General features: G+C 42.9%; 1 protein-coding gene across 2 annotated transcripts in view; it reads right to left on the bottom strand.

The window, feature by feature from the left end:
- Positions 1-27,068, bottom strand: part of MYOF (myoferlin) — a 680,400-nt gene that overhangs the window by 477,534 nt on the left and 175,798 nt on the right. For both annotated transcript variants that reach the window (XM_078643399.1, XM_078643401.1), the window contains exons 4-5: positions 16,289-16,397; positions 42-135 (exon numbers count right to left, since the gene is read on the bottom strand). In XM_078643399.1, the coding sequence (XP_078499525.1) occupies positions 42-135; positions 16,289-16,397 (203 nt within the window). The remainder of the gene's footprint in view (positions 1-41; positions 136-16,288; positions 16,398-27,068) is intronic.

Genomic DNA, 27,068 nt, shown 5'->3' with positions numbered 1-27,068 from the left:
GGAACAGTGAACAATAATCACCGGCCTGATCTTCCACTTACCTACGGTACCTTGAGCAGTCATCCCTCCTGGGTCATTCGTATTGCCTCCAGTGCCGGCCGGTGGCTCGTAGGATACCACGATATCAATGGTTGCCTGTAACATGCAAACAATAGTTAGTAGACAGTGGAAGTCCAGATGGTCACCTTATGTGGAAAAAGGAGATATTGGAGCATTTAATGTACAGGGTCGGAATGGGACAGAAAATAGGCACGGCACCAAAATAAAAGTGGATCCTATTAGTGAATTAGAAAGCTAAAAAAATAGGCTCATGTTAACAAACTGAGGCAGTTTTGAACTTGTAAAGACACGTTGTATAAATGTTTTGCAAGGCATGGAAGACTGCATGGATTTGAGCTTGCAGCAAGTAATGCTTGTTTTAATATAAGGGAAATCAAGAGTAAAAAACGCCTACAGACAGCCATATGCCCCACACAGTGACCAGTCAGACCAGCTCCTCCGGCACAGCCCGATTACTCTATAGGCCAGTCCGATTCTGGTAATGTCCTCTAAAGGAGATGAAGAAAATAAATATAAAGCGATATGTAATGCGTTAAGTAATTAAAATAAAGATACACAACTCCACTTTTATATTTATTTTATTCTGTTTTTCACCTCACTAATACTTTATCTGTTATTCCATCAGATATTTATGGATACTTTTATTATTAAAGTGACAAATATGTGATTTTAATGGAATAGGAATGATCATACTACTACACTGTATGTTTCCTTTGATAGTTTATATTTTATTGTACATTTAATAAAAGTATTAATGCAAGTTAGTAGAATGCAGACTATATTCTATAGGACGTCAGGGTAACAAGCTTTATCTGGAAAACATTTTATTTGTTTTCAAGTCTACATTAGACTCCGTGACTACAACGACAATAAGGCAGACAATCTCATTTAATGAGCAGCACCAAACAATGGCCCGAGTTCCATGGCACTGGGAAAGGAAACCCTGCGGCTGCAGCGGGAGCTCATAATATGCAAAGGAAAAAGCAACGAATCAAGTTCCTCCTGAAGGGCAGCCAGCCAGCAGCTTCTCTGTGATGTGTACATAAGACGAGGCGATAATCAAATATTGCAGCACTCCCAAGCAAAGGATAAGACTGCTTCCCGACCCCATGAAGTCCAATTATAAAGTGCTGCTCAGACATGCTACTACACTGTTGATTTTTGTTACTCAAGCCACTGTTAAAAGAGACTCTCTCTGTCGGAAAAAGGCAACCACTTGTTCTCTTGCAGCAAATCCTTTTTATTTTTTTTGCACGGGGAGAAAAGGCGACCTGCCCAGAATCACAGGATGATGAGCGTCCCTACCGAGGCTCGAACCTAGTTCCCAGATTTATTTATTTATTTATTTTTAAGGTTTTATATAGCGCGGACAAGATCTTTGCAGATATCAGAGCGCTTTACAGAAACAGGAGGTAGGGTAGACAAACTCTTGAAAAAAATATAATATTCGGTAGTGAGTGAGTTGCAAGGTAGGGTAGCAATCGCAAAAGAGTATACACAATAATAATCAGGAAACCAATAATAAAGAGGCCGTGCAATGTCTTTGCTCCAGTAGCGATCGAATAAGATTATAGCCCCCCAGAGGGTGAGTAAACACACTGTTGAAAACAGTATAGTAGTCAGTAGTAAGTGGATTGCAAGTTAGTAGAGCAATCAAATCATAGTGTAAACCCTAATAAACAATCTGGAAACCAGTAATATAGAATCCGTGCAATGACTTTGATCCAGTAGCAATCAAACAAGAGTATAACACAGATAAACACTCAGGTAGCCGATAATATAGTAGCCGTGTAATGTCATTGTTCCAGTAACAATAGGGTTCAGGTGAACTTAGCCATAAGGATGGCTTTTACCTCTTTCTTGAAGAGTACAGTGGAGGGGATAAGACTAGTTTCTGGCGGGAGTGCATTCCAGATCCTAGGTGCCATTCCTGAGAAGGAGCGTTTGTATGTTTTTTCCTTCCGGAATCTACGAGGTTGCAGGAGGAGGTTTTTTGTGCTTCTGTTGGATCTTGAGCCTCCTGATATAGTCAGCTTGTGAGTGAGGTAGTTGGGTGACTTGTGGTGTACGGCCGAGTGTGTCATACAGGCAATTTTCAGCTGAACTCTGGCTTCAAAAGGCAGCCAGTTCAGGGCTTTTAAGTCAGGGGATATATGCGAGTGTTTTCTTGAGCCCGTGAGGAGTCTCGCGGCCGCATTCAGAGAGGCTCTTAGTGGTGCCGTTGTTGTTAGGGGGAGCCCGCTGAGAGCCACAATTCCATAGTCTATGCGAGGAATGACTAGGGCTTGTACAACAGTTTGGAAGTCCTTGGGTGGTAGGAAGGGTTTAAGTTTTCTCAGAGTGTTGATTTGGAAGTTGGCTCCTTTAGTTGCTTTGCTAATATGCTGCTGCATGTTGAGATTGGAGTCAAGTGTGATGCCAAGGGATTTCGCAGAGTCCACGATGGTGGGCTGGACATTGAGTGCGGTTAGATGATTGAGCCAGATTTGGGTGATGGCCTTTTTCGCAGGAGGTGAGATCAGAAGGAACTCAGTTTTCAGAGCATTTAGTTTAAGGTGATTATCGGCCAGCCATGCTTGGGTGTTTCTTAGTGTGGCGTCCAGAAGTTTGATGTCTTCCGGGGATTGTAGCTTGAGGTAGAGTTGAGTGTCATCGGCGTACATATGGAAGTGTACATTTGATGCTTGAAGCAAGGTAGTGAGTGGTTCCATGACGAGGTTGAACAATGTGGGGGATAGGGAGGAACCTTGAGGGACGCCTAGTGTTACGGGCACAGGTGAGGACAATGCGTTGTTGATCTTGAACTTCTGAAATCGGTTGTGTAGAAAGGATGTGAACCATTTGAGAACAGTCCCGGATATGCCCATTCTGGTATTTAACTGCTCCAGTAGATTCTCGTGTTTGACCGTATCAAATGCTGAGGAGAGATCAAGAAGGATGAGGAGGCAGGACACATTGTGATCAAGGATTTGGAGGGAGTCGTCATTTATGTGTGTCATAGCCGTTTCCGTGCTATGTTCTGCTCTGAATCCTGATTGGTGAGGGTTGAGGAGGTCAAACTGATCAATGTGTTTTGTCAATTGGAGTTGTACGCATTTTTCTAGCAACTTGGCCAGAGTGGGGATATTGGTGATAGGGCGGTAATTGTTTAGGTCGGCCGGGTCAGCTGTGGATTTCTTGAGTATAGGCGTGACTTGCCCTATCTTGAGGGAGTCTGGGATGAGTCCTTGTTGAAGGGAACCGTTGATGATTTTAGTCCAGAGTGGGAGGAGCAGGGGGCTGAGGGCTTTGACAGCATTGGCAGGCAGGGGATCTGTGAGGTGATTAGCGGGCTTCAAGGTGCCTAGCAGTTTGTGAATTGATTCTTCAGAATAGGTGTCGAAGGACGTCCATGCAGCGTTGTTTTTAGGTTGAGTGTTAGTTATGGAGATGGAGCAGGAGTATCGACTTACATCCTTGAGGAGATCACTTCTTATATTGTCCGTCTTTTGCTTGAAGAAAGCAGAAAAGTCTTCACAGCTTGGAATATCATTTGTTGAGCTGTTAGGTTGTAGAGGATGCGTCTTGGTTTGGGTATTGACTAACTCGAACAGTTTTCTTGGTCGGTTTTTTGCTTGGTCCAGCTGTTGGCTAAAGAAGACGGATTTCGAGCGTTTGATTTTTCTGAAGTAGGAGTTTCTCTTATTCTTAAGCGTTTTAAGGTGCAGTGCTGAGGGGTCAGATCTCCACGTGCGCTCTGCCATGCGCATAGCACGTCTGTCTTCATTGAGTCTACCATCATACCATGGGTTCGAGTTCTTGGTGGAGACTCTCTTCAGTTGCAGGGGTGCGGCTTCTTTGATTTTTGAAGTCATAGTGTCTAGGTAGAGGTCGGTCAGAGAATGAACATCAGAGACGTCCGTCGGGGGAAGTAGGAGACTGCCTGTGTGGGCAGGCAAGGAGTTTGGGTTAAGATTCTTCATGTCCCTATTCCAGATCTTTGTTTTGGTAGGTTGAGCCGGGTTAAGTTTGACCTTTTTGTTGATGAAGAAGGTGATAATGTGGTGGTCTGACCAGTCACAGGGTTGGATTGCCTCCAGCTGGGTAGAGCCTTCTTTGGCGATGATAAGGTCGAGGATAGAGCCTTTTTCATGTGTCAGACGGTTGCAGATTTGGGTGAGGTCAAGCGCGTTGAGGAAAGTTTTAAGGCTATTCACCACAGCGTCTTTCTGGTCGTCCCAGTGGAGGTTAAAGTCTCCCAAGTAGATTTGAGTAATCTGTCGACCGGCGTTGGTGGTTATCGTGTCCATGAGTTGTTGGGAGAAGGTAAGGTTGTCCCCGGGTGGGTGGTAGATGACATGTAGGGAACATACAGGTTTGCCCTCGCTAGTAATATCGAGGCAGATTAGTTCGCAGGAGGTAAGGGAGGGGGATGGACCTTTCGTAACAGCGAGGTTGCTCCTATAGATGCATGCGATTCCCCCGCCCGTCTTGCCATTTTTGTCGAGTCTAATAATGTGGTATTTGGGGGGGGGACTAGTATGTACATTATAGGTGTGGAGGCTTCAGTTAGCCACGTTTCAGTCAGAATGGCTAGATCGCGGTCCATTGATAAGATGAGATCCGCGATGCCGGAGGAGTGTCTCGGGGCCGATCTGCAGTTGAGCAGGATACACTTTAGTCTGGGGGTGAGGAGAGTGGACGAGTGTTCTAGGGAGAGGGGGACTTTTCTGAGATTACTGGGGACGGAGCTTCTGTTGCTCAGTGTGGGGGGCCTGAGGGGATTTGTGAGAATCGTGGGTATGGGAAGGTGGGTGGGTGTTTTGTGGGACCTGGGCCATACGAACGGAGTAGAGTGTATAAGTCTCGATCAGAGAGGGGGTTTAGGGTGCGACGGGGGCGGCCGGTGGCCTTGCAATCGGGGATAGAGGGCCAGCGTGGGGAGTGATGAGTGAAATGGTTTGAGGGGCGGGTGGTGTACTTGTTGGGCGCGGAAGTGGTGGGTAGGGGGTGTGCGAAAAGAAGTTCTTTGATGGAGTGAAGATCTTCTTTGACTTGTAGGAGGGTGGATATGATCATGTCCAGGGTTGGATTGGGGATGGTATTGGGACTGAGAGCAGTGGGTGAGTGATTGAGTGGGGCAATGGGGTGGGCAATGGATCGATTGGGGCGGGATGTGCACGTGACGGTGCAGGGCTCTGCGGCCGTAGTAGGTGGGGTGGCATTCGATGGATGAGAGAGCTTGTGAGTAAGGGGCGTGGATGAGGAAGGGGGAGGTTGGTAGCGTAGGTGATGGTGCTGGTGGTAGGCGGCGCAGGTGAGTTGAGGGATGTGTAGGCTGGAGAAGGTGAGAGTGACAGTAGGATAATGGGGGCTAGGAATGGGGGGGCTAGATGATAAGCAGTTAGGATAAGGGAGGTAGTGTGTTCCGAGAGTCTGGCCGGGAGAGTGGGGTAGTGGGGAGTGAGAGTGGGGTGGGAGATAGGGTGAGATTTGGTCATGTCGCGGGGCGTGGGAGATATGCTCAGGGCGGTGGAGGTGTGTTCTGTGAGACTAGTTGGGAGAGTGGGGTAGTGGGGAGTAAGGGTGGGGGGGAGATAGGGTGGGAGATGGACCTGTCGCAGGGCAGGGGAGAAAAGAGGGCGGTGGTGGGTTCTGCGTGATTCATGGGAGGTGAGAGGTGGGGGGTAGGGAGGGTTGGGGTAAGGGGGGGTGTATGACGGGGAGTGGATTCGAGGTCGACCGCTCTAACCGTTAGGCCACATCCTCTCCTCGTCCCTAAAAGTCTTTGATGGCTGTAGGGGGGAGGATGCTGCAGCCGATGGTACACCTGCCTACCTTCCGTCTCAACACGCCGGGCTGCAGTGGTAAAGAACTGCACCAGGAGCAGTAAAAAAATATGTTAATACAAGGTGCCAGGGCCTCAATATGGGCAAGTGAAATGGGTCCACCTACCCTGGTGGTCTTGTAAGGGAGCCATTATTGGGATGCAGCAGACTCCTCTGAATGCTTGGACTGGACCGCACTACACCAGGGGCTGTATTACGTATCACTGCGCCGGCGCTAGTGGTCGATGAGCTCCCAAGTAGGCGCCCGATCGCATTACAGAGAATCGGCTTGTAATGTGCCGTGATGTTGGTGCAGACTTTGAGCTCTGTGTTTATGTGCGTTTGCATCTGTGCTCATATTGTATTAGCGCACAGACGCAAACGCTCAAACATACTCTGGCGCACATTGACAACTAGCGCTGGCGCATTCATGTGCAATAATGCCCCTCGTGCACTAACTGTAGATACACCCTTTAATAAAACTCAGGTGGTCAAAGGAAATGTATGAAAAGAAAAGCATGGGTGTGTAAAAATCAAAAACATTTGGTAAAAGATAGTGAAACAAAATATCTCAATTTCGCAGCAAAAAATAAAATAACCCGAAGCCTGCAGAGAAAAAGAAAAATAGTTTACAAACCTTATTTAATAATTGTATGTTACCCTCAATTCAAATTATTACGGTCCTTGAAATCAAGGGCTAATAAAGCACACATAAAACAAAAAATGCCCATTGGAAGACTACAAAAATGTAAAATATTACGCATTTGTAGGGTAGAACTTCTTGACTACCAGTTCACAATGATTGCCCTAAATCAACCTTCCATACATAAAATCCAGCCATCAGCATACCACAAATATTAATTCGGCTTGAATTCAGGGGTAAGACATAAACAAGATATTTCGCATAAGAATATTGTGGTGTTTAAGTGGAGCACATATTTGCCGCCCACTACATCTCCATAAGTGAGCCTGTGGAAAACGGCGGCTGTTACGGAAGTAACTTGAAAACCTGGAATTTATCCAACAGTTTTGGGAAAGACGTGAGCAGGTAACATAGATGACTAACTTCACCCTAGCTTGTCGCTGCCAGAGAACATGCTGATCAAATCAACAGATGAAAGAGAAGTAAGAGGCATAGAAGAGTATGAGAGCCCAGATCCATCATCTCAGTGCTGGTCTTAGACAAACGAGGCCTGGACGGTGAGGAGAGACAGAGACCTGATCCGATCTGCAGATAGTGAGGGAGACCTTCCTGAGAACGGAGTGTCTCCCGGGAACAATGGACCCAACTTCAGTTCCAACGGCTAAACGAGGAGGCGGCACTGGTCGGTTTTCCTCCGAGATGCAAGAATGCGCAGCCTTGCGCAGTGTGGTCTAGATGGATATAGAAAAGTTCAATAGGAGAATGAAAAGGCCCGCAGTCTTGTAAGCACAGGAACAACTTGGGGCATCCTCGTCCAGTAAAGCTCCAGCTGGCACTGTGGAGCTAGGCAGGGGCACCCAAAGGAATTGCTCGTTCCCGTACAGAGAACCTCCACGATTCAGGGCACTGACATCAGAAAAGCCAGACATCATGGCCCGGCTACAGCAGTCATGGTGCATTCTCCTATTTTGAAGGCCTCTAACCAGCCACATTCTTTACCCAAGGAACCTCTCCTGACATGAAACATTGCCTCAATGTTGACTTTTCTGAATTAAGTCATGATGGATCATTTGAAGGGTTTGCATTAAACTTTATCTTTACTCTCAATGCGCGTGGTTGCATTTGGGTCATTCGGTCAGTGGAAATAATAGTTCATTAGCTCCACTCTTCCTTGACTGTACTCTGGTGCACAGATCTGAAGTTCAGAGATCTTACCTGGAGCCTGTTCCTCAGTGACCCTCAGGCTGATGCTATCGGAATTTTAGTCGAAACATGAAAGAGCTGAGAAAGGATAAGCAGCACTGCTAGAGGCTCTAAAAGTATGGCGAAGCCCGGAAAGTCGCCCAGCCCATGTGCAGTAGCAGCCATGTGCAGCACAGTGAAAAGTAGGATGCAGGGGTGACCGGCCAGGCAAAATCCCAAAGCACAGTGCGGAGCGTGGTCTGCATCTGAATCATTTAACGCTTGCGTTGAACAAAGTGCCGTTTTACATACTAATAAGGGGGGTAGCAGGCGGACGAGGTCGTCTCCCTCCAAACGCTGGTTCTCCCATGCTCTTAGAGAACTCAAATCAGGGTGCAAAAAGCTGGAGCGTGCCTGGCGCCTTGAGTTCTGTCCTGAACTTAACTGCAAGCTGCAGAGGGCGCAGAAGGTATATTATGCTGAAATCAAGGCTGCTAAAAGTAGATATTTTTCAGGAAGGATTGAGAAGGCGGACAACAATGGCAGAGAAGTCTTTGCCATTGTTCAGAGCTTCCTCTCTCCTTGTGCTGCCTCCCCAGTTCTTCCGGCATCTGATCTGTGGTGTGAGGAACTGTCATGTTTCTTTGATAATAAGATCGCTAAAATTCAAGAGTTGCTTTTAAACTCCGGTGGTCCCCCTCAGCTTTCACCACCTATCACTGATCTGGGTGCGAAGCAACCTGTCAGCCAATTTTCCACCTTTGAGCCAGCCCAGCAAGCTGATGTGCAGGCCATTCTGGAGGCGCTAAAGTCTGGTTCACCCTCTGACCCGTGCCCTGCTAGGGTTCTGGGGGGAGTGGCCAGCCTGGTGTATCAGGAGGTTACCCAGGTTGTTAACCTGTCCTTAGCTTCTGCCTCAGTACCTCTCTGTTGGAAACAGGCGAAACTTCTTCCTTTGCTGAAGAAACCCGGACTAGACCCCCTGGCTACTTCCAGCTATCGTCCGATATCGTTGCTCCCGGCACTAGTGAAAGTGTGTGAAAAAATCGTTTTTAGGCAACTAAACAGTTTCATTGAATCTTCTCATGCCCTGCACCCGGCTCAATCGGGGTTCAGGGCTGCTTTTAGCACTGAGACGGCTCTGGTGGAAGTCTCAGAGGCCATTAGGGAGTGTCTCGACGGAGGCGGCAGAGCGATTCTGGTTTTGCTGGACTTATCTACCGCCTTTGATACGGTTCCCCATGCCCAGCTGTTGACAAGGTTGGCAGAGGTGGGGCTGTCGGGTGCGGTTCTGGCCTGGCTGTCTTCGTTTCTGTCTGAGCGGTCGCAGCAGGTTTGGATGCCCCCATTTGCCTCATCATCCAAGAAGCTCACCACTGGGGTACCACAGGGCTCGACGCTAAGCCCTCTGCTGTTCAACGTTTATGTGACCCCGCTGATCTACCTGGCTGAGCAGTGGGGAGCCAAAATAATGTCATACGCTGATGACACGCAGCTGTTGTTTACCTGGCCTAAGGACTGCTTAGACGCTCGGCCTGTCTGTTCTTGTCTGACCAATGTTTTCGGATGGCTTGTCTCAGCTCAGCTCAAATGCAATGAGGACAAGTCTGAGCTATTATTTTATGGCAATTTTCCAGCCAATTTTAGGGATCTTATTTGGCCGACTGATTCTGCATGTCCTAGCGATCACGGAGGCCCGGCCAAAAACCTGGGGGTCTGGTTTGGACAGGATCTTAAGTTTGAAGCTCATCTAAAAAAACTTACTGCGACCTGTTTTGCGACCCTTCAGTCACTCAAGAGGTTCCTTCCACTTCTCCACAGGGAGGCGAAGGAGACTGTTTTGCGTGCTTTGATCCTGGCAAGGCTCGACTATGCCAATGCTCTCTACAGTGGTCTCCCTAAATACCTTATAAATCGAATGCAGGTCATTCAGAATGCGGCCGTGCGACTTCTGTTCCATCTTCCACGGAGAACTAGTGCACGTGCCCATCTTCGAGAGCTCCAGGCTCCCAGTGGCACATCGTATTCTGTTCAAATCATTGGTTCTGGCCTTTCGGGCCTTGCATCAGCAAGGCCCACAATATCTGCACAAGAGGTTTACCTTTTACACGCCTCTCCGTGCTCTTCGATCGGCCAATCTCCGTCTGATGTCTATGCCCAAAGTCAGATATGCAAGACTGGGTGGTCAGTCAATTTCTGTCCAAACAGCACGGTCCTGGAATGCCTTGCCGCTTTCCCTGAGAGCATCAGCTACATTAGCGGGATTCAAGAAAGGGTTAAAAACCCATCTCTTTAATCTCAGCATTTAGTTCTTGGTTTCTTTCTTTCTGGATTTGGTCTGTTTAGTGCTTACATATCGCGCCAGGATACTCTGTAGTAGCAGAGCGCGTAATAAAATACTTTATAACATAACATAACATCTGTACTGAAGATCATAATGAACCATCGGCTGCTTGGTGTGGTCATCTGTTTGTGGCATCTTCTTTCCATTTTTGGTTGGGGCATCCTCAGTTTAAACAGATTAAAGATCCCATTTGTTCTTGGGAATTATTTTAATAAATTCAGATCCATTATTAGCGCTTCCCATAAAAAACCCTCTTCCAATTCGTGTTTTGGCCGCTTATATTTGAAGATAATGTAAACATGCTTTATCAGTAAGGTGAAATTTGTCCACCTCTTGCTCAGAGGCAAGTTCCCCATAGTAGTCTTATCGTTAAGCTAGGATTCATTTTACCCCAAGTAGCCTTTTAATGCATTGAAAAAATGTATACGAACCCCATAATAATCATCACCTTTTTCATAACTTGGTGGGCCTTAAAGACATTATTGTTAGATTTTTATGTAAGCCTGACTTTGTTTTATTGTGCTTTGCTTGTAAAGGGTGGTGTAGGTTTCGAGTTAGAGGCAGGTCATACCTCTTTCACTGGCACAAAAGATAGTAATACAAGCAGGGCTTTAAGTGGACCGGGTCCTGCTGGTGCTTTGCATCGGGAGTTCTAAAAAGCAGGTTCTGAGACGGGTCCCTACCAGGCTCTCCATTTTTGCCCTCACCCTCAGGTTGAAAAATAAATCTTAACTCTGCAGTTTCCCACCCTTCGCTGCCTTTGATGCAACTTCAAAGAGACTCTTTATAGTTCTTTCACAGTCAGCCATTTTCAATATTCTATACAACAAAGCCATTGTTGTTGCTTATTTATCTTATTCAACTAACAACCATTGGCAAAGCCAATAGTCCTGGCTTGTTGTAGGTGTAATTTTCCTTGTTGTATTATATATCTGGATGCAATGACAGAAGCAGCAAATTGCCAGTTGGAGGGCACACTATGCTAAGCACAGATTTGTAGCTTTCTTTTCAAGCCACGCCCTAATTACATCGGCCACTCTCCATTGAGAGCCCCCGTCTCCCCCAGTTATTTCATCCCACTTAAAGCCCTGAATATAAGGGTACTCTGACATCACTCCCACATGTCATGCTAGGGCCAGGCAGAAAGAACATGAAGTTTACAAATGATGCTTGGAAAACCTAGTCCTGCATTTCCTCGGGTGCAAAGCCGTGGCAATCGTTGACAGACAAATTGAACTGAATTTAGCGGATAAGCCAAAGTAAACAAGCAAAACATGGCCTCCAGACCCATCTGGTTAACAAAAAGGCAAACAAAGAGTTTATGCTCTTTAAATTGGTTTGTAAATGCTCGTAAAGCATATTAACTTGTTCACAATATGCACATGATATATTTCCATTAAATACGAGCTGTTATTGCTCAAGACAATAAATGGGTAGCTTTTAACTCTAATACCATTGTCATTTCTGATGCAATTGATATTGACAATTTCTAATCATCAAACAGACATTTGGTTAGTCTGTTTTTCGCCAAGTTGGCTTCCTTCCTTTTAGGAATTCGATGAAATGACGGATTACCAATCTAGCACCACCTATCAGTACAAAGGAAGCTGCTGCTGCCTCATGTATGCCTCAGTGCACTACACTGGAGGGCACCTACTTGAGGCTGCGTCCTCCTACAGAACCTCCCTACCCTCAATCCACCATATATGGATATAACATTGTATTGTCCACCATCATTAAAGCCATCTGTAAAGAATCAATCACAATTTAAAAGATCACATCTTTTTTCAGTTATATATAGTAGCACAAACTCGACCCGAAGGTACTGGTGTGTCTCACATGAGAACTAGTCACATTACACAAGGTCACGTAATTTTTTGGGGGCACAGGGAGATAAGTGATTTGCCCAGAATCACAGGATGTTGAGCTGATAGAGTCTCGAACATGGTTCCCCAGTATTAAAGACAGCAACTGTGGCCGTAACACCACATCCTCTTCCATATTGATAAAAGCAGTCCTCACCCAAGAAGATTCTGCCAGCTACCAATCAATTGCAAATATTCCTACCAAAAGAGTAAGCAAATAGTACCTTTCCATACAAAAGAACAAGTTAAAGTCAACTCTATCCTACAAGATCAGCAAAACCTTTATCTGGTATCAGGCTGTGCAGCTCCACTGAAACAGCAGGTATCCAACTGATGGATGGGACCCTTTGAATCCTACAACAGGACCCCTCACTCCTCGTGGTCCCTGGTCCAGTTTGATATCTCAACAAAATTAGATACCACTGACCAGCAACTCCAGAACAGTAGCCCCTTATTACACATGAAATTGAATGAGAGGGGACTCGTTCACCTGTCTCTACAGCCAGCATAAGCACATACTCATAGGTACCTCCAAATCCAATTGCCATTGGCCACCTGAGTATTACCTCAAAGATTACTAGCAGCGCTAGCTGCGATCACACTCAAAACAGACAGCATGGGCAGCAGCAGTGGAATCTGCCTGAAGGTGCATGACACAAGCAAACCACTCCATTCCCTACAGCGGGGGTTTGCAACTGAGCATTTAATCAGAGACGTGGGTCCCAAATAACACTGCAGGAAGAATGACATACAGGTGAAGGGCTAGGGAACAAGAAACCAGAGGCACTAAATGGAATGACAAAGAAAAGGTATGAAAGTGAGGCAAAAATGGGGTGAACAAATGAAAGACAACATTTTGAAGGAAAAGGATGAAGGGATAAAAGAACAAAATATTGGAGGAAAAAATTAAAGTACTGAAGGACAAACAAAGAATGGCCAGATGAAGACAAGATGACAAAGAATGGAAAGATTCAGAATAAAGAACATAAAATGAAAAAAGATGGAAGAAAAAATGTCACAAGTAAAGAAACTGATGACAAACCAAGGAATAAATTAAGGACAGGGGGGAAGGAAGGATGGAATGATTGAAAAATATGGTAACAAGGAAAGAATGACGAATGAAAGAAGGATAATAAATGATCAAAGGAGAAATCTAAAAGTAAAAGAGAATAAGAAATAGCAGAAAATATGAAAAAGTAAATACGTTAAGTTGAGGAAAATACATTATTAGGGACATCATGGGCACAGTGGTGAAGATCCATGTCAAATGTGGGACCCCGCTATCTTTTCTGGTCATCGCAGCAAAAGTTGGGCATCCATGATATTTGGTGGCTATGATTAGCATATGCTGGGCATCCATGGCAGGTGATTTAAACATGAGACGTGAACCAGATCCTGCTCCGGTTTAGCCATTAGAACAAGAGAGCACTTGATAAATAAGATAAGCTGTTATTTGTGGACCACATTTGTAGATTTACTTAAGTAAACTGTTGATGAGTGACAAAGTAATTTTAAGAAATATGTAGGCTTTTTTTTTTAATGAATTGAATTTATTTATCCACAATAAAATGCTAGCATTTGGGATGAAATACTTTTTTTCAGAAAATTTCACCAGCAATTAAAGTAGTTGCTGCTAGGGCTGTTATTTCGCGATTAACATGGAGACAAATCATCTTGCGACAATATGATCAGCATTGCTGTGTGAGGCCAGAACCTGGAGATCAGTGTAACCTTAAGGATATGTCTGCACGCTAAAAATGTAACGTCTCTGTAACCAGAGTGGAAGCTCGGGGTTCTAAGCCTGGGATTTCTGCCAGGTATTGTCCTGCTCTCCAACTCAGCACGACTGCTCAGGTTTTATTCACTTGCCCCACGATGAGAATCAGTGGTATAATAAGGCTGCAAATCTACTTTGAGGGGACAGTGTTGGGAAATTGAAAGAGGATGGACAATGAAAAATGCTATCAGTCTCATGTAAATGGCTGGAGGTCATGTCAAGTTGTATAGTTGATCATTTGAACTGCTGGTAAAATGCATTGCTGTTTACGACAGCGAGCTGGACGATGCTCTATTTTGCTACAATGTGTTATTGGGGCCTAAACTGCCTCTGGGAATAAGGAGACCTATCTGGCACACCTCAACAGTTTAAGAAAAATTCATGATGGACCCATCAGAACTGCCTGTAAAGCCAACCCTTTTGGGGAATGTCATTGTCAACAAGTAGCTCTTGAAGTTTTAGGTTTATTTCTGGGTTGTACACCCAATTTTCTAACGGCTCTACTGAGATATGCTTTGAGAAATTCCAAATTGGCTTAAATATTTCCTTGGGGTAGGAGAGGGGAGGAGGGGGTAGCAACTTGCCAAAAATGACTAGGCTGTATTGGAATAGCTCAGTGATTCTTAACCTGTGGTCTGGAGACCCCTGGGGTCCACAAACCCTACACAGGGGGTCCCTGCCAGCTTAGAAAATTAAATAAAATTAACAGATTCATAAACTATATATAAATGAAGAAGCACAATTTAAAGTTGAAAAGTTTAAAACATCCTGTTAATGTGAAGGAATTTGAAATTGGAGGCTAAATGTTAAGCTATTATCCTCAGACTGAGTTGTGGGAACAGTACAAGTGCATGAAACAGAATATAGTATGGACGATGATTGGCCCAAATTGAATTTAGAAAAGTTCTAACCTCATTAAAACTTTGTTTTTTTCCCATTATCGGGTTGTAAACTAAATAAAATATTTCATCATATATACATTTGTTTGGAGAATGCTTGTTTCTGTATTTGTTACTTATTGTTTGGCATTTCTATTACCAAAGAGTCACGACTTACAGTATCGACTCAGTGAGGGTCCTCGGATTCCAATGGTTCAATGGGGGTTCCAGTAATGATTCAGTGGGGGTCCACATAAGTCAAAAGGTTAGGAACCGCTGGCTGGATCATACCGCTTGCTCGCCCAGTACAAATCAAGTTATGGGTCAAAGCGGGATTATTTATTTTCGTTTTTCTGGCTACTCCCTTTCACAGCAATCAGCCTTGCAACCTCCCATCAAACACCCAGGAAAGGCACAAAGCACCCAGCAGCAATGAAAGCACAGGAGAAGTGCAGCCTAAACAGCAGCTGACCAGTCTTCCCTTGAAAATAATGGCAATGTTCAAGTGAACAGTGCAGCAGTGCTGCACACTCATTTCCAGCCAAGTTCCTCAATGGATTACTCAAGTTGGAGTCTCCTTACAGGAAGGACCTTCTGTAATGCAGGAAGATGACAAGAAATGATGACTGCAGGAACAAGTAAAGAAACTGCAGTGCTTTTAGCAGAGCAATGTTTGTTCGAGGAGCTGATGTAGCGTGAGAGGTTACCACCTTCATAATCTTGATACACAGCGACCTCGAAGACACATAAAATGGAAATCGCTGGCAGTGGATGCGGTAACGGGCAGGTGAACAAAGTGCACCCAATTCCAAGTTTGACATCTCTGAATGGCTTTTAAATTACATATGAATTTTTTTAATGTCAGTGTGCGCAAATCGCTATTTTGGAATATTTGCAGGAGTTTTTATATGCTGGAACTCATAGGGCACAATTTCAAATAAACTTGTAATAACGTTTCCGACACAAATAGGGTTAACAGCACATTTGTAATCACGGGCGAAAAAGTAAAATATCTCGAGCAATACAAAGCAAAACACCCATTTATTAAATACATTTTAAAAAGCCCCCCAAATATACATATTGAAGTGCCTTGTGATCCCTGTGACATTACAAGGGTGCTCAGCCTATAGATTGCTGCCTTAGCACGTCAGGTAACTGCTCTATGGCTTACAATATCCTAAGTGCGTAAAGGTGAGAACACTTCGCCCCATATAAAGTACAGCAATGCAAATAAATTAAGAGCAACATTCTTAGCACCATGGCTAAGAAAATCTGCAGGAACCCCTGGCGTGTGTTGGCCCTTTCACTCTTGAAACAGATCACAAAGTGAAATAAACCATGTGTAAACTGTAAAAACAAGAAAGATAAAATAGGTGGAAATGAAAGCAAAGGAGTAAAGCATAGATCCAAATACCAACGAGAAGACAGTCTTATCGACATGGTAGACGAGGAGAGGGAGGGAAGGGAATGTGGTATTAAATAGAATGAAGAAAGGGAATGAGAGGTACTAATAAAGGTTAATGGCAACCCACCCCATATAAAGTGGTCATATTCGCTTCTAAAGCAGGATTTTTTGGAAGCGATTCTTAAAAATAGTGAGTTTGTTGATTAGTTGAAGGGGCCCGAGGTGGTGGTTTCATAGATTTTCTACTGAGTCGGAGTGATCTACCACCAAATCTGTTTAGGGGCATCGCATAAACAAATATAGATATATATTAAAGGAGATTCTTACCCCACATGGTTGTCCTTTCTCGTTCAGAAGTGCCACACCCTTGTAAGGAAGAGATCTGCTCTGGCCACCTAAGAGCTCCTTAAGGTAGACTATTGCTGTCCCAATTAATCTAAAACAAAGAGCAGGAAAACTCATTACAATACAAAAATGACAACACTGCTTTCTTAAAGGACAAGTGCATGCATTTTCTCACAAAACAATAGTAATTGAGCTTCTGGGAGAGTTAATTCTTGTTAGTACTGGTTACCTTGAAACCAGTTGGCGTCACCACAACCTATGGAGCCCAGAGCTTCGTGTGTGATGTACAAATGGCTCCCAGGTTATGAAGACGTCGAACCTTCTCGTATCACATATAATGAGGAATGCAGGTTTTGTTAACCCAAGTTATAGCATTAAAAGCTTATTACATTATAGTTAATTCTATGGGGGGAGAATGCGAGGGGGTGGGGAGCACATCAAAGAGTTAACACTGACGAGCATACCTCACAGGAACTCCTTGGCTCCGAAAACTGTAATACATAAGAACCCATCTTAAAAGCCAAATTTAAATCATCCCTAGAGTCTGAATAAATAACAATCTGTGAGAAAGGCAAGCCCTTGAGAACTGCCTAAAATTCAGTAGAAGATCTTGGAGGTGCAAACGTAGGTTTGTGGGCTTCATTTCACAATTAAAAAGAATATGTAGCTTTATTATTGAGAAGAAATACATTAGGGAACAAGGACATTTTGTTAAAAATGATGTGGTGATACAAACTGGTAGGTTTGTCTCCAAGTGACGTTAGCAGTACATGAAATGTAGAGAAATGTAGCGTGATGTATCCTTTACAGGGGACTTGTGCCCCCAAAGGATTTCCTGGCACCACTGAAATTGAGTAACAAAAGTGCCGGCACGGATGAATTAATCTGCAACACCAGAAGATATAAAAGAAAACTAGAAGGCCCTGTGTTCCTTACTCTTCGAATGATAGATGAGAGAGCCAGGTAATAAGAAAGAAAGAAATGACCAACAGGCCAGTGGAGACAGAAGCTAGCTTAGATGTCAGTTGATGTTTGAAAAGGTGTGTCATTAATGAAAGGATAATGTCAGAGTTTCGTAGGAAATTTGGTTCCTAAGCAAGGAGCACAGACCATGCGAAAAATTGTCAATTCTTTTGAATTCAAGGGGACTATGGCTATGACAGTCTGGGTACACTGAAACTAGAAACCTTGAATGATTTTCCATAACTAAGACATAATGGAATGGAGGTGGAACAGCTGAAGATCAATGAATGAAAAGTCAGAAATGAAAAAATAATTGGTTACCATTTGAAATGATAGACTTTGACCACATTTAATGTTCAAACTTTTCTGGTCAGGTCAGAGTTAATTGGGTGACTTAGCATGTGATGTGCTTAGAAGCTGTTCAACACTGGCCTATGTAGTAGCACCGCAAACCTGTTTACTAGAACTGGGAGCCAGCAACACTGAGCAATATTGTGGGATTTTATTTCAGGTAGTTGGCCGACATCCACTACGCGAGGGCACTCAGAGAAACTTTGATAGGACAAGCAAAATTGTTCAAGAGACGAAGAACAAGCTGGGTTTCATTAACATATATAAACTGTACCCCATGTTAATGATCAGTTGAGGCAGCAGTCTGAAATCAGCCCTGACGGAGATACATATTAACAAGTTTAACAGATAACTAGTTTGGTACCAAGTATGACAAGGAGACAATCCAGTTCGCGTTTTCACTAAGGTCTTGTGGGGTACCTTTCCATTTTATCTATACGGTATGAATGATGGTTGCTGGAAAGTCAAGTTCTATGATTTGATGGCCAGTTTAATGATAACAGGGGAGAGGCTATGGTCACTATTGTATCTTGGACTTACAAATAGGCTAGGACCTAGATATGTAAAAGGATACTTGACTCCAGTGTCAAGGTTTTCTTTTGGATATAATATATGTTAATTAGGGGTTTGGACCTGGTCAAGAAACCCTCACCTCCTCTTTTGTTTAGGAGGTGAGGGTTTCTTATAGAGTGTTTCTTGAAGTTACCAGGAAGTGAGCAAGCCTTCCAGTGCACAAGGAGCAGAGCAGCAGGTAGCCATCCTGAGGATTTCAGGAGAGTCCATGACGGTAAGCAAACGGACTGATGCCAGATCATTGAATGCGGGATAGAAGCTTGAACATCAAGGATAAAAGATGTAAAAACAGAATGCAAAATATCCACCATGCAAACCCATTGAGAAGCGGTACCAAGTGTGTGCACCCTAAATGTGCTTGGACTAGAGTTAGAATATTAAATTAACAATCAACTAACCCTGTCCCACATTAGGGCTTTATGATCTAAAAACAGGTTGAATATTTTGCTTGAAGATATGGTCAATATTTTGTCAGCCTATATTCTGAGTATTCTCTTTGCAGTCCAGTTTTTTCATATGAAATTAAAGCATCTTCTACAGCATGAGCAGTGCAACGCAACATTTTCAATTGCTACTGTGGGAGGTGGTGCATGGACATTGAAATCTAAGCGGGCAGAAATACAGTTCACACAGGCGTTAGCAGCGGGGGAAGCTGGCCGCAATGACTGACACAGAGGTATCTACATGGTTCAAGGACACCACAAATTATTGACAAGACTTGCAGACAGCACGTGCCACTGTGGGAAAGCCTGACCACACCACCTACATGGTTTTTAAGCATCTTAAATCCATTTGTGAATTTTCATAAACCTCTTATTCATCACTGTTTTAATGCCCACCGGCTCAGACTCCAAAACGTACGCATTAAAGCATTAACTAAAGCCAACAGATAACATTGAACGTACCGTGCGATGGAACGTCTTTCTAAATTCCTAAAAGAATTAAGCATATTTTATTTGATTAGACACAGTTTCATGGCAGAGGAGAAATCCAGAGACCAAGAAGACAGACTATGTCCTGTTGCTTTCCCAGCCTCACCCAAGCCAGTGTCTAAAGTAAAGTGACTGGTACACAGTCACAGTCATACCTGCAGGCACCATGAGATTCATATGTGGACCTCTACCAAATTCTGGCTTTCGCACTGTGCAACCCTGGTCTCTGATATGTAGATCATGTGAAACACTGTTTCAAGAGCCCAACCCGGCAGGACAGGCAAAGCAGCAAGTAGACAGGGTGGGGTTTCCAGATGAAAAAAGATCAGGGAGGCATTTGGGATTTGTCATGACAGGTTAGTAATTAAATGTGATCAAGTCAGGGAGAGATTGCCTTTCACAACTGCTGGTTAGTAGTTTTTCAGGCACATCTATGGAGTGATGTGTCTGGCTGCAATGCGGGTCGTGTTATGTCCTGATCTTAAGTGACGAGTGATGTGATCCAGAAGATGCTGAATTAAAAAGAGCATGGCAAGGATTATCCAACCACCCAAATGATAAAAATCATTTACTAACATTCTTTTTAATGATTTTAAATGTTTCAGAATATGTAACATCAAGCGCAAGTAAAGCACCATATTTCAATGATGGGGACAAATTATGTAAGCAAAATTAAAGTTTAATTATACTTTTTTTTTTTAAGTACCAAACCCTGATTTACCATTGTTCCATTTTTTAACATCTCCATTTTCTTTTGAATTGGACACTATTGAGGAGACTCCAATGTAAGAGGTGAGGCTGGTCTAATGCTATATTATGTTATGTTTCACTCTGGCTTACTTATATAACTACATGTTTTCTGCTTGAAATCTCTCTGCTCAGATCCTTAGTGCCAAGAGACCGGTTGGTGAACGTTCGCTCTTATAAATACCCATGTAACATAACAAATGTTAATGTGAGGGATTGCTCTTCACTGCTGTTGGTACACGTGGGCCTGTCCTGCAAGCACATGAACTTAGTAAACTGATATTGCATTAATTGACAATCAACAGTTAATTACAAATCAATTCCTAGTGCGGAGTACATTTATGTACCTGTACTACAAAAACATATTTTACACTGTTAAGGCGACCTGGGTTGGCTTAAGTTATGCATCAAGAACATATGTCCTGGATTCATTTAACGTGTTACACATGTAAGTGAAACTAATGCATGCAATAAGTAGGACCTGCACTTACAAATTCCACATTCACAAAACCTGAATCTGCAAAATGTTAGGTCAATTTAAAGTTGTTTGACGAGAGGCACATACTCTGAAAAGCGTGTGCAACGCAAACAGTGCTCTGGCTGCACTGCCATGCCAGAGGCGGTAGTTCTTGGTAGCACCCAAGTGTGTCATAACTTTCGAACAAACCTTTAAGATAAAGTGAAGTAGTGTTTCTGCTCTAAAGGCTCATATCACATCAGGAAAAATGATTTAGGAAAGGACAAGTCCATTGTATCTTCCACCACATGTGTGGTAATTCCACAGTAGTAAACAAGAACTAGTGGGTGTTCCCCAGAGAAAGGGTCAGAGAAGCGCTACTTGCAAGTATAGTGAATTACTTAAAAATCAAATCACAAGTTTATTATTCACAAACATTTTCAATTCTTTTCAGAACGTATCCATAGTTTTCCTTTACACATTAGTGATCCAAAAGTGAATTATGTGGTAAGCGTGGGAACCTACATCAAAATTACCTACTATCACAGGTGGTATGCGGAAAGTTGAGATGTTTAACATGAAATTGTTTTCCATGACAGGAAAAAGGTAACTAAACATTTTTTTAAGATTTCCCAAATTTCTCACTCTGCCTTAGGGCTAGGAAGTTAAAAATAGTTTTTCCCTACTGATGGAAAAAGTTCAGTGAAACTACTTTACTCCCCAAGTACTTATTTGAAAATGGGGTGTTTTGGTGTATTTTGTTATAATTGGTATAAAGATTACATGTGGGTCACGGAGGGGAAAATTAATTAATGCAGTAAAGTATGAGAGGGTGGAGTAAACACCTATATATTTAATGTGCGAGGGAGGGAACTGAATGAAAAAACTATTTTAATTTGCAGAGAAATTTCCTACATTTGTGCACTTCACAAAGGTAGAATATGAAAAAAAGAATGTAAAACATCAACCCTACTACATTAACTACCAAAATACTGACCTTCCATAAATATCACCATACAAACATTTCGACCTGAACCCAAATCCATTTTCAAGCACTTGCCTCCAAATATGATTTTTTGTTGACATGTATTTATTTAAGGTCAAGGTTTTGGAAAGCTGTTCCAGCTTCAGTTTTTCCAAGAGATATTTTAAGGTCTAGCACCTAGCGTTGCAGTGCGCAGCAGAGTTCTCGCAGCACAAGACTTTTTGTAGGGGGTTTCAGAAACTGAGTTAGGAATCGCACACGCAAGAGTGTGTGTTTTTCATTTTGGGGCACGCTATTGCCCTTTGCGTGCGTCTTTTTATGAAAGACTGCACGCAATTGGCCAAAGGCGGGCGCATAGCTCCGCTCACGGCCTCATGTGGACACAGGCGCGATAATTGAAACCACACGTCTCGCTGTGGCGCGTGCACCACTCGTTTTTCTTGTAGTTTACCCTCTTTCTAGACTTTCCCTTCTGCTATTGCCACTTTTGGTTCTCAGATCATTTATTAAATATTTTTTACCGTTTCACTACATCATACGTTTGCACCTTAACACAGTTTAGTTACTTGTTTATATATTACATTATATGTACACTCATGACGAGTTTACGTCACATTCACTTCCAGGTTTTAGTGCCCCGGTTTACTCTTTGGAACACCGTGCATCTCGCGTTTCGAGACTATATCAACCTGTTACCAAGTGCGTGCACCCTGGCCACCCGACCATTTATGTTATGTCCTTTACTGGACAGGGATTGTATTTAACACCCTGCTCGTTTTCTTTACAGTCACTCGGGCAACAGAATCCTTTACGCTTGTCATGTGAGTTTTGTTACCGTCATGCTTTTCAATGCTTGCAAACGGCACTTTTTTACGATCACGGTGTTGATTTAGCCAAGTTCACCTACGTTTGGCACACCACCGCACTTACCACAGAACCGATCACGCTCGTCACATTACTTATGACTTCAAAAGACGACAGTGTAATGCACGCACTTGATTTTGTACACCACAGACACATCCTGTGTTTCATCACATTTTCGGCACGATCTGCGCCCCCCCCTTTACGCCATAACCACATTAACATCGAATCTTCTATGTCGTATCAAGTGTCATCTAGTTTTATTAATAGATTTGGAAATAGTTTGGTTGACAGCTGCATGTGCATGGGTTAACGTGATCTATATTAAGTCGTGTTTAATAATACTGCAGGCCTTTAATGGATCAATCGTTACTGTGATTGAGGCTTTATTATCATATAATTGCTCGTCTGCCATAAAGGTAAATAGGCAACAGGCTACTGAAGGAAGGTCATATTTTCTTTCATTAACTTCGGAGAGAAACAGCATTGTCAGCGATAGTGCCTTTGTGCATGTGGGTCGGATCTTGTGCAGATTGGCGATTGTGGGACAGCAGCGGAGGACGCACTTGAATTTTTAAAACTTTAAGGTTTACAGCATACCATACACAAGTGAAACTATTCAGTGATAGATTTTGTACCCTGACCAGAAGTGCTCCCCCACGGCCTCCGCCATACGCCCCGGTATATCACCAAACGATATTCCAGATGATCCCAAGGACTGGGCGTGCCTGACTTTTTGGCTTTCTAGCATTCTCTACATCACCAATTGATTTCTGTTAGTTAATTCACAGTTGTAGTGAATGCATTGTATGGTGGCAGTTCTATACACTTTGTATTTGGCTAAATTACACAGGCGGCGCTCTACTTAAATTTTTGTTGTTATTGTTTTTGGATAGAAGCTAAAAGAAAAAGTAAACAAGCATTTGCAATGCAATAGGTCTCGCATTTTTTTCATTACTTATGCATGGCGTTTTTGAACAAATAAAAGCCATTGCCATTTGCAAGACCAATAGCTCAAAGTTTAACAATTGCAAGACCTATTGCATTGCAAATGCTTGTTTCAGTTTGACATCAAAACTAAACTGATTTCCAGGAATATATACACTGAAGAGACGATTTCCAGTTGCCTTGAAGGATTATAAAACTGAAGGAAAACAGGGCTGTCCAGAAAACATTCAAGGACATAGCAAAACAACTTCACCAAATTTCCCAAGGTCAAGCACGGCCTCTTAACAGCCAAGCTGGAAATGCTATCATATATTTGTATTTGCATCGAATACATAATTATGACGACAATCTAATCGGACCAGAAAACTTTCTAAGGTCAATATTTGTAGTCTTGATTAGGTCCCAATAGTTTGAGAATTTTTCCACTGCATAGGATTCTCAGCAACATTTTCTGTTGCACAGAACAAACCTAAGGCATTATCTCTACTAGGGGCAAAGCATTTATGTTTTTATCCTGCCACATTATTACCTATGCGCCTGTCATTACTTCTGGTGTTCTGTATTTCTAAGGAGCAGTACTTCAGCTCAGTATTAGAGATTGGGGCATTTCCTTTTGAAGTGCTGACTGCTACCTCATTTTGGGCAGTGTTGAAAAGAGCAAACATTTATAGGATCCCTGTAACACCGAGAAAACTGCAAAGAACTGCTGAGGCATAGATCGTGCTCACATAATACTCTGAGAAGAGGCACTGGAAATTGTGGTTTGTCATTTATTAGAATGCAGATACAATTATGATTGAGAATGTGCTCAATATAAATTACATCATAACGCAGCTCTACTTATATATTTAGGAATGTGTGACATAATTTTAACAAAAAAAGGTTTATAGGGGACCCAAACTATTCAAAGGGGAGGTGTTTGTTCTTATTTTATGCTAATTTGTTTAGCAATAATTGGATTTTTTTCAAAAGCTGTACGATTTTAATGAGTTAGTGCCACTGGCCAACAGCGCCGCACTAAAATAATTCCAAAACCACTACGCTCAAGACTCGTGAGCAACCCCAGCTGCACCCAAATGACCATTAAATTCAAACACATTCATATTTCTTCAATTTGCCCAGCAGGAGTCAGCCTCACAGCACATGCCTATTAAACTCTGGGCCCAGTCAATTTTTCAATTGTGTGTAAGGTATCCATTGCAATATCAGTGACCTCCATTTTCAGGCTTGAAATTTCATCTTGGTAATGTAACGCAATTTTCTAATACTCATATATAAAATGTAATTAGAAAGGAAAATGAATGTGAAATGACAGACATAAGAGTGGCCCACCTTCATTACAATGTGCTGCTGTTATAACAAATATGTAGTCCTCTTGCACCTATCTACAGCATTCAACAGCACTCCACTAACAGATCTGCTAGAATGGCCCTGAACTGAATCCGCTCTTTTCTAGGATATTGGTCTCATGGGTCCACCATTCAGCCATTCCACTCTAAACCATATATACCATTGCCTGAGGACTGGCGACCAAGTAGCCCTTGTGCCCAACCTTTCTATAGTCTATATCCAGTCACTGGCTCCTCTTGCCCAACCTCTAAATTTCAATTTTGATTTCTGTGCAGATGACAACCGATACAGATCCGTCATCTAAATCAAACGTTCTCCACACTACTGCTTGCTTTGAGGGATGTGTAGCTGCCATCAACTCTTTGTGGAACATGGAAGGGGGAGACTATTTCTATTGTTCGGAGTAAGAGTCTGCAACATGGACATCATAGGCTAGCCCCGTAACTAGAGTGGGTGTTATTGCGATCACACAAACGTGGTGTTGCGCTAATACAATGAAGGGATGTTCTACCAACAAACATTTTCATTAAAATCAAAGAGATTGAGATTTTTTATTTTTGTGAGAGTGATTTCCTAAACATTATTCGACAAGGTATCAACATTTTTGGAAAGGATGTAATCAAATGAAAAAAAATTATCATAAATGTGGAAACATTCCTCATTAAGGAGCATGGATGTATGTATACAAGCATGTATTGTGGGTATTCTCGTACACAAATCCCATACAAAACGCAGGTCTCGCCAGAGCACAATGCATCCATGTATCAGGTGGGATTTATCCTAAGTAGGCCTCTGGCTGCAAACGCTCCTCTTATTGGAGGATTTAGAACTTGAGCAGTTGATCGCAACTCATAAAGCAATTACCTTCCTAGATGTAGACAACAAATTAAACCTGGTGAAGTGGGAGAATGCGTTTCAGGTACCAGCAGCAACGGGGTTCCAACCTCAACTCATTGGACGGAATCCTCACATATATTTAGAGGCTAGAACATTAATAAGATTGAGTGGCGGAAAAGGAAACAAAATTGCAATCGAAAGGAAAATCTCCAAGCCTAACCACCTCACTGGACACCTTTTTTGTATTTAAAGGGGAAAAGGGTTTACTTTTGTGCAAAGAATTTAAATAATTTTTTCATAAATCTCAGTTCTACACCTTTTATGGGTTATGAGAATAATAATAGAGAGAGTGGGGTCGGCAATCAAACTCCTCTAGCTCCACATATAATACACTGTAACTTCAAAGTACTGGAGTAGGTTATAACGAGGCAGACCCAACAGACACTTAATATTCCTACAGTATAGTAATCCACCTTACTCAAGGAACCTTAAATCTGACCTAGAAATATTTCCACAGTCTGGTCTCTATTTCAGTGCATACATGACTAATGCTCTCCTTCAGAAAAGGAGGAATAGGTTCCTGGCGAACCGCTGCAGGTATGCATAGACTCAAAATATTGGTCATTCTCATTTGTTATGATGAGCCCAAATCTTGTTTAAATTCATGCAAAAGAACAAACATTTAAATAGCACACAGAAAAAAAGACCTTGCGCTTAGCTCCAGCAACCACTGTATATAGCTTGAAGAATAGCACGGGTGTGATCATATAAAAGTACCCCTTATTCTTTTTGTCAAAGATATATACAGCTACAAGTGTTTCGATGAGAGTCTAATTACTCTCAATGGGGTTCATCACATACTCTGCTACTCACATGTTAAAAATGCGACAGAGAAGAAGCAAAGAGGGAGGTGGGATAGTTTCCCATTTGAAGATGGCTGCTTTGTTGGTTAGCACACTATGGAGGTGGAGCTTAGTGGACTACAGCAGGATCCTTCTTCCATAAGGAAATGCACAACCACTGCAATGGCTCCTGGTTTATGGAGTGCTATGAGTTTGTGGACCAAAGCAGGTAAGTCCACTTACCTTGCAACAATGACTGTCTGAGGGCAGATTGTGAAGGAGAATAATCAGAATAGGAATAATTTATTTATATATATGAGTGATGGCCGGTCTTTTGAGACAGTGGAGCGGAATATATACATATACACACATTAACACACACACACACCTATACATATACATATACACACACACATACATATATATACATATACACACACATATATACATATACACACATACATATATATATACACATATACACATATACACACACATATATACATACATACATATACACACACATATATATATATACATATACACACGAGAATCTCGCTTGGATTATGTCTTGGTCCAAATGGTGAAGTGGCCAACCATCCGGGACCTCAGGGTAACGGAAAGGTTGGATAGTGACCATAATGCACTTGAGCTTGATCTCGTTCATCCTGGTCTCCAGACTCCCACGACGTCCTTGGAGGGGAGCAAACCTGAACTTCTCCTGGAAAACAGCAGGAGAAGAATCAGGTGGGAACACCTGATCGCTAGCAAGGAGAAACTTCCTAGGCTCTATGAAGGGATAATTCCCGTCTTGGAGACTGTGGGGGACTTGGATACTGGGGTGAATAATAAAGACTCTCAGGCTAAATTATATAAGGCTCACGAGGACCTCATAAAAGCTGTTGCCCCTAACCTC

The sequence above is a fragment of the Lissotriton helveticus genome, chromosome 5_1 (assembly GCF_964261635.1).
Source record: "Lissotriton helveticus chromosome 5_1, aLisHel1.1, whole genome shotgun sequence".
In the NCBI taxonomy this organism is placed as follows: domain Eukaryota; kingdom Metazoa; phylum Chordata; class Amphibia; order Caudata; family Salamandridae; genus Lissotriton; species Lissotriton helveticus.
The sequence above is the reverse complement of the archived record's forward strand: the minus strand, read 5'-3'. Positions and strand labels throughout refer to the sequence as shown.